Below are 7337 nucleotides of genomic sequence, written 5' to 3' on the forward strand. Positions count from 1 at the left end.
GTTTTGAGAGCGGACTATCAATATCTTTCATTTGCTAACTATGCCTATGCGTAGTTGTGCCTTCAGTAGTTATAATCTCTTATTTAGTTGGCAGTATTGGCGCTCGTTGTATTGCAGCAGTAGTTCGAGCAACGAAGATTTTTGTGAGGTAAGTGATTAATGAAAGGTAAAGGTTATTGTTAGTCAGGGCCATTCTTTTGTAGGGATTATTGAAAGTCAGATTGCGTACCGCTAAAATATTGTGTGTCAGTTTAGTGATGATCAGAATAAGTAAGGAGAAAACTGTCTGAGTACATTGAGATTTGCTCATCTGTTAGTAAATCAAATAACCTAGGAGGTTTACCAGCACAGTAATTCATAAGTTTTCCAAGTGGACGTTACAACGTCATCGGTCCCTAGACTGAAACTAACTTAAACTAACCTATGCTAAGTACAACACACACATCCATGCCCGAGGGAGGACTCGAATCTCCGGCGGGAGGGTCCGCGCCATCAGTGCCTCTAACCACAAGGCCACTCCGCACGGCTCCTTACGTAAACATAACGTTTTTTTCTCCCTAGAAACAAACACACATGTGCGGAGTTCACTCCATCATACAGGACAGCAAAAGCCTCCATTTTCTGTCATTTCTCCTTCTTTATCTTGTCGTTTCTTAGTAAGTCACAGAAACTTTCCTCCACTCGTTGGTACCTATACTTCCATCATGTCCCCAATTCACTTCTTCTTCCACCCCTCTTTGACGTCAATCTAACTTTGAATCTACCTGATTGTGATCTGTATTTGTTTCTCAATCTTTCATGAACCGCTATAAATCAAACTTGTTTACCGCAGCTATCACTGTATTCCACTTTTCATTTTATAATTCCTGTATATGTTGTATCCAGTTTTAGTAGAAAGTCTTTTATAACATCCGTATTGTTATGTGAAACATTTTAAAACATCCCTGGGTATATAAATGACTGCAATATACGTTAGTATTCTGGGATTATAAGTTTCGTCGTGTTTCTTTCGAAGTAAACGTACTCGATTATTTGGTTTCTTCTTAATGTGGAATTCAAAAACAGGTTTTCCATTGTTTATTAATTATTTATTAATGAAGATGAGCATATGGCAATGGAAAAAATTGATTACATGAGATATTGATTTGCTGATATCACAGTAGCATAGACTAGTAGATGCAGGAGTCTAGGCGGAGACCTTCTTCAGCTCCTCGCCGTACTTCTGCCTGTAGGTGCCGGTGGGGTCGTACTTGTTCTCCAGCGGCGTCCACAGGTCGGGCTTCTCCTTGATAAGGAACCTGATCACCTTCTCGGCACCAGCCTTCTGCTTCTCGTTGCATTTGGCGCACTCGTTGGTCAGCGCATCAGGGACGGCGGCTGTTAACAGACAGGTTTCACAATCAGAAAAGTGAAGAGATCAATAATACTTGTTTTGAAAATTCTTAATAATTGAATTTTGTGCGACTCCAAGCATTTCGATTTGAATCTGCATCATTGGTCCGTGTTTCAGGTTGGCCCACATGGTTCAGTGGTGGCCATCCTTCGCTTCCACAGAGAAGAGCAATGGAAATTTATTTGCTTTGTTTTACTGCAGTTATGTGTATTCTTCTGCATGTTTTCTTACCTTTCATTAGCGCACCAAGAATGGTGATTAGGTGCATTATACCATATTGTGACCAGATAAATGTGCTAATATGGTATCTAGAAACCAAAATCATGAATTCTCCCACAGAGGCACTTGCGGCTAGATGTAGAAAGTATAAAGATGTATATACACGCCTGGAAATTGAAATAAGAACACCGTGAATTCATTGTCCCAGGAAGGGGAAACTTTATTGACACATTCCTGGGGTCAGATACATCACATGATCACACTGACAGAACCACAGGCAAATAGACCCCGGCAACAGAGCATGCACAATGTCGGCACTAGTACAGTGTATATCCACCTTTCGCAGCAATGCAGGCTGCTATTCTCCCATGGAGACGATCGTAGAGATGCTGGATGTAGTCCTGTGGAACGGCTTGCCATGCCATTTCCACCTGGCGCCTCAGTTGGACCAGCGTTCGTGCTGGACGTGCAGACCGCGTGAGACGACGCTTCATCCAGTCCCAAACATGCTCAATGGGGGACAGATCCGGAGATCTTGCTGGCCAGGGTAGTTGACTTACACCTTCTGGAGCACGTTGGGTGGCACGGGATACATGCGGACGTGCATTGTTCTGTTGGAACAGCAAGTTCCCTTGCCGGTCTAGGAATGGTAGAACGATGGGTTCGATGACGGTTTGGATGTACCGTGCACTATTCAGTGTCCCCTCGACGATCACCAGTGGTGTACGGCCAGTGTAGGACATCGCTCCCCACACCATGATGCCGGGTGTTGGCCCTGTGTGCCTCGGTCGTATGCAGTCCTGATTGTGGCGCTCACCTGCACGGCGCCAAACACGCATACGACCATCATTGGCACCAAGGCAGAAGCGACTCTCATCGCTGAAGACGACACGTCTCCATTCGTCCCTCCATTCACGCCTGTCACGACACCACTGGAGGCGGGCTGCACGATGTTGGGGCGTGAGCGGAAGACGGCCTAACGGTGTGCGGGACCGTAGCCCAGCTTCATGGAGACGGTTGCGAATGGTCCTCGCCGATACTCCAGGAGCAACAGTGTCCCTAATTTGCTGGGAAGTGGCGGTGAGGTCCCCTACGGCACTGCGTAGGATCCTACGGTCTTGGCGTGCATCCGTGCGTCGCTGCGGTCCGGTCCCAGGTCGACGGGCTCGTGCACCTTCCGCCGACCACTGGCGACAACATCGATGTACTGTGGAGACCTCACGCCCCTCGTGTTGAGCAATTCGGCGGTACGTCCACCCGGCCTTCCGCATGCCCACTATACGCCCTCGCTCAAAGTCCGTCAACTGCACATACGGTTCGCGTCCACGCTGTCGCGGCATGCTACCAGTGTTAAAGACTGCGATGGAGCTCCGTATGCCACGGCAAACTGGCTGACACTGACGGCGGCGGTGCACAAATGCTGCGCAGCTAGCGCCATTCGACGGCCAACACCGCGGTTCCTGGTGTGTCCGCTGTGCCGTGCGTGTGATCATTGCTTGTACAGCCCTCTCGCAGTGTCCGGAGCAAGTATGGTGGGTCTGACACACCGGTGTCAGTGTGTTCTTTTTTCCATTTCCAGGAGTGTATTTTGTGTAGTCGTGCAGTAGGTAAGGTTTCCCCGAAAAATGAATAAGAGCGGCAACATATGACTCCAGTGTCTTCTTTATTGTCTAAGACGACAATATGATGTGAATTTTCCATTTTCCAAGCCTTTACGATTTGCCACGTTCCACATACAGCACTGCAGAGCAACTTGTAATCAACCACTTTACCAGGGCAGTTCAAAAAATTTAGCCTGTTGGACATGGTACGCTTTGCGGTAATAAATCAACCAAGCGGGATCTGTCACACATTTTACACAAAGAGAGAGAGAGAGAGAGAGAGAGAGACAGAGAGAGAGTAATACGAAGAGCTAGTGCTTGGGAAAAAGGTAGAGAAAGGGGTCAGGGACTGTGGAGAGCGAAGGGAGGAGGGAGGGGGGGGGGGGGGTGAGAGTTACATATGAAAGTTAGATACAAACAAGAAATCACAGCAATAAAGCGCCAGTTGAGTCATGCGAACTAATCCATTCGAAGGTGCGCACATTTTAACCAGGGTGAACGGTATACCTCACGCAATCTCTCAAATGACAGTGAAATTAGCGAGATCTGTTGCCTGTTTCGTAAATCACCAATCATACGTCCGCATAACTGTCTCCTTAAAAGTGAAATTTTATCAAAGTAGAGAAGAAGAAACGAAGGTATCAGGAACGCGATGTGCATCTAGGAATAGGGAACCATGTGATGGAAGGAGACCTGTAGGGTAAATTTTACAGTAGAAACGGCTATGGATTGTTAAGTAGATTATCGACATGTGGAATATAATGGATCAAGATATAGGACATGAAGGCTGGCATGGAAAGAGACCTTCTTTACAAAAAAAAAAAAAGAAATAGCAATATTAATGAAACAGTTCACAGATTTATTACCAAAGACTAACATCCCGCACTGGTGATGTAAATCCGTCACAAACAATACTATTGGGAGCCTGTGGTAACTAAAGATGGGAGTTCACTTACGGAAGAACAGAGAACATATCTAGCATACTACTGATAAAGTTACTGTTGTTGTTAAAGGTATATTGCAAGCATATAACTATCGGTTTTTCGATTTCACCACTCTTCAACACGACTATACAACATACTTACATATAACAGATGTTGCAGTAGTACCGTGGGCTTCTCAAGTGTTTCCATGAACTCAAGGTTCCAAGTTTTACCGAGCGTTTCAAATCCAATAGGAGACTGTCAGCCCTAGGGAGTGGTGATTTCGCAGCTGACTACACGTTTGATTGTACTGTGTTAGAGTCGATTTTGTTCCACGTTTCCTGCCAAGTAGATGTATTAAAACTAATCATGTTTCTTCGAAGAGCAATAACAATAAGAATGCTAATGTGAATGTAGGTGCTGTGTGGCACTGTTCGCTGGCATATCCCATGGGACGGATTCAGCCTCCTGTCGGAAAGGAGGTTGTGTCTCTATTCACACTGGTCCCTTTCAATGTGGCTATGTGGGAGTTGTGTCGTATGTGTCCGTAGAGTGTGAGTGTGTGTAATGGATGCACATATTGTACCCTACCCATCTCGAATAGCACCAAGGAGGCAGGCGAGCTTAACATCCCCATTCGACAAACGGATCACCATCATCGGTGTCACATGCTCTCATTTCAAGAGACAATGAGAAGAGCATTCGAATATAAACCAGATCATTGGCAAAAAAGCCGATGATGAATAAATTCACGCCACCAACCTTTCTCCCCATAATAATCTGAATCACCACTATGTTTCGGACTAGCTGTATCGAATACACTGGCGGATCATTGTGCTAATGTTTGTGGTACATTTGGTGCGAGCTACAATCGGAATCCGGGTTAAATGAAGTGAAGTCATATCAGTCTACACATGATTCAACTAATATCCATATATATATATAGCTTTTGGGATATCGACAGAAAGCATATGTGGCCCCTTCTTGTGTAAAGCGACAGAACTAGCTGCCTACAATATTGCACACAGCTTCCTTGGATATTAGAAGTGACAGAATTTCCAGGATACAGTTGATAATCACGAATACGCTGATCTGTCTATGTACAGGCGAAAGGTACGTTTGCTGTGTTTATGACGGAGGATCGATCGTTACCAGGACCTTGCACGGCGATTGAAGAAGTGTAAATACAAATACTTGTTGGCGGGTTAGAAAAAAATGATACTATTCGAAGGCAGTTGAGGCATGCACATGCACAGCTGCCTTAGCTTTATGGTATTCGATAGCCCCGTAAAACTTTGAACCTTTATTTCTCGAAAACGCTTTAGGTGTGTGTCGTAGTAGAGCAGTATCCGTTACATATAAGTATGTACTAGAGTCGTGCGAATGCAGAATCGATGACCCATTTGATGTGCGCTTCATTCACAAGACAGATGCAAGACAGATGACGCGTGTCAACATAGGAAGAACTACAGTGTGTGCCCAGCACTGTACTCACCCTTGAGCTCCTTCCCATCAGGCGTGCAGGAGGCGTCGCTATCAGAGAGGAGGCACTCGTGGTACTTCTTGAGCAGGCGGTCGTTATGCAGGATGTCGTCCAGGTCGATATTGTCGTACTTGGTTGTGTACGCAGTAGCAGCTGCTACCAGACAGACCAGCAAGAGAGTGTATTTCTGCATTGTGACTCTGGCAATAGGCTGCTGCTGTAGCGTCTGGGGTGTGATCTGCCGGCTTTAGTCTGCGTTGCATTATATATACGTACGATCACCGGTACACCTGACGTCACGGCATGTGCCTACGCAGGCGCCAGGCAGCGGACGCTGACCTTGACTGGTCCACGCACCGGGTCGTTTCTGAGAAGAGCCAGTCGCTCTCAAGGCTACTCGTGACCGTTCGCTGTATTCCAGTTTCCATGATGCCTTACTGGAAATTCCTTCTTCTTTTACTAGCCGTACGCAAGTAAATAGTGGCTCGACCAATAACATCAAGAAAAATATATCGCAATCAACTTAATCTAGAAAAGTTTTTAACGTGAGTTACGTATTCTTGGGAGTGTTGGTACAGCGGTTTTTTCTGGACTGTAACTCATCAATAAGTACATATACGAGTTAGAAAATCTTCTTGTGGGCTCTTGTCCAAACAGAGTTTAAAAAAATGAAACTGTATGTGTGACCTGTGTGAAGTAAGTTTTAGAATCTGAAGTTTAGCCTATGAAATCTCATGCGTGCCTTGTCTTACTAGAATAATCTATGGAAGAACAGAAACAAAAATCTACAAGACATTGCCAGAAAGTCTGTTTGGCTTAGGAAAATAATATGAGAGGCAGCTTCCTTTAGTTACATTGGTTCATGTATAGAAATCCTTCTAAATCAATTACATCACATAGAATTGCCTGAAGAATGCAATGAGTAAACGTTGACCCTTGTATTTTATTTGCTCTGAAGCAATAGTAAACGATCTCGCTGGAATTGTGTTGTTATTATCAATTTGATTTTCTTATAACCACAGACCAGGTCGGTTTACTGAATCTTTGAGAAGAATAATGTGTAAGGCAAAAGGAATACCAACAAGCAACTCTAAATTAGTGAGACCAGTTATACACATCATACACTGCGTCTGTCGTTTCGGACGATCTGAACGTTATATTATTCTTGAAGAATCAAGTTTGCCATGATCGCTAGCATTTATTTTTATTACTATGGCCGGTCTTGACATGTCTATGCTACTGGATTCGACAATGACAGTGTAAATCTGTCGAAACCAGCCATAGTTATAGCAGAATTGCTCGCGATCTTGGCAAACTTGATTCGTCACGAATAATATAGACAATTAATGGAGATTACTCTTAAAAGCATACTAACATTTTGAATGAACCTCTTGAAACTACACACCCAAGGATGCTTCTAGCATGCATGCAATTTGTCGGTATAAGCAGGTAGTCAATTTCTCTATGCAATCTTCTATTACACGTCTTTACAGAATAACGTAAGTGTGATCATTTTCTTTCCACGACAGTAAGTCCAAGGTTAACCTGACAGCTTAATAGTTTGCAATTATCTTATGCCGTTTACAGTTAGCGTCTAAACATCCTCATGCAAATTGTACTGCGCATAACGTAAAAAGGTCCAGCGCTATATATTTGTCAGCTATCTAATGCCAACAAAGCTTTGTTTCTTCTGGTTCATGAGAAGAACGCAGAAACGT

At 44.4% G+C, this 7337-nt stretch overlaps 1 protein-coding gene across 1 annotated transcript; it reads right to left on the minus strand.

Annotated features, from left to right (window-relative positions):
* Positions 1-1066: 1066 nt before the first annotated feature.
* On the minus strand, positions 1067-5861 carry LOC124615307 (allergen Tha p 1-like). Its single transcript, XM_047143095.1, has 2 exons — positions 5632-5861; positions 1067-1377 (listed from the first exon to the last, which is right to left on the minus strand). The coding sequence occupies exons 1-2, from the start codon at positions 5810-5812 to the stop codon at positions 1187-1189; spliced, it is 372 nt and encodes a 123-aa protein (XP_046999051.1). The 5' UTR covers positions 5813-5861; the 3' UTR covers positions 1067-1186.
* Positions 5862-7337: the final 1476 nt, after the last annotated feature.

Source organism: Schistocerca americana, chromosome 5 (genome assembly GCF_021461395.2).
Source record: "Schistocerca americana isolate TAMUIC-IGC-003095 chromosome 5, iqSchAmer2.1, whole genome shotgun sequence".
NCBI lineage: Eukaryota > Metazoa > Arthropoda > Insecta > Orthoptera > Acrididae > Schistocerca > Schistocerca americana.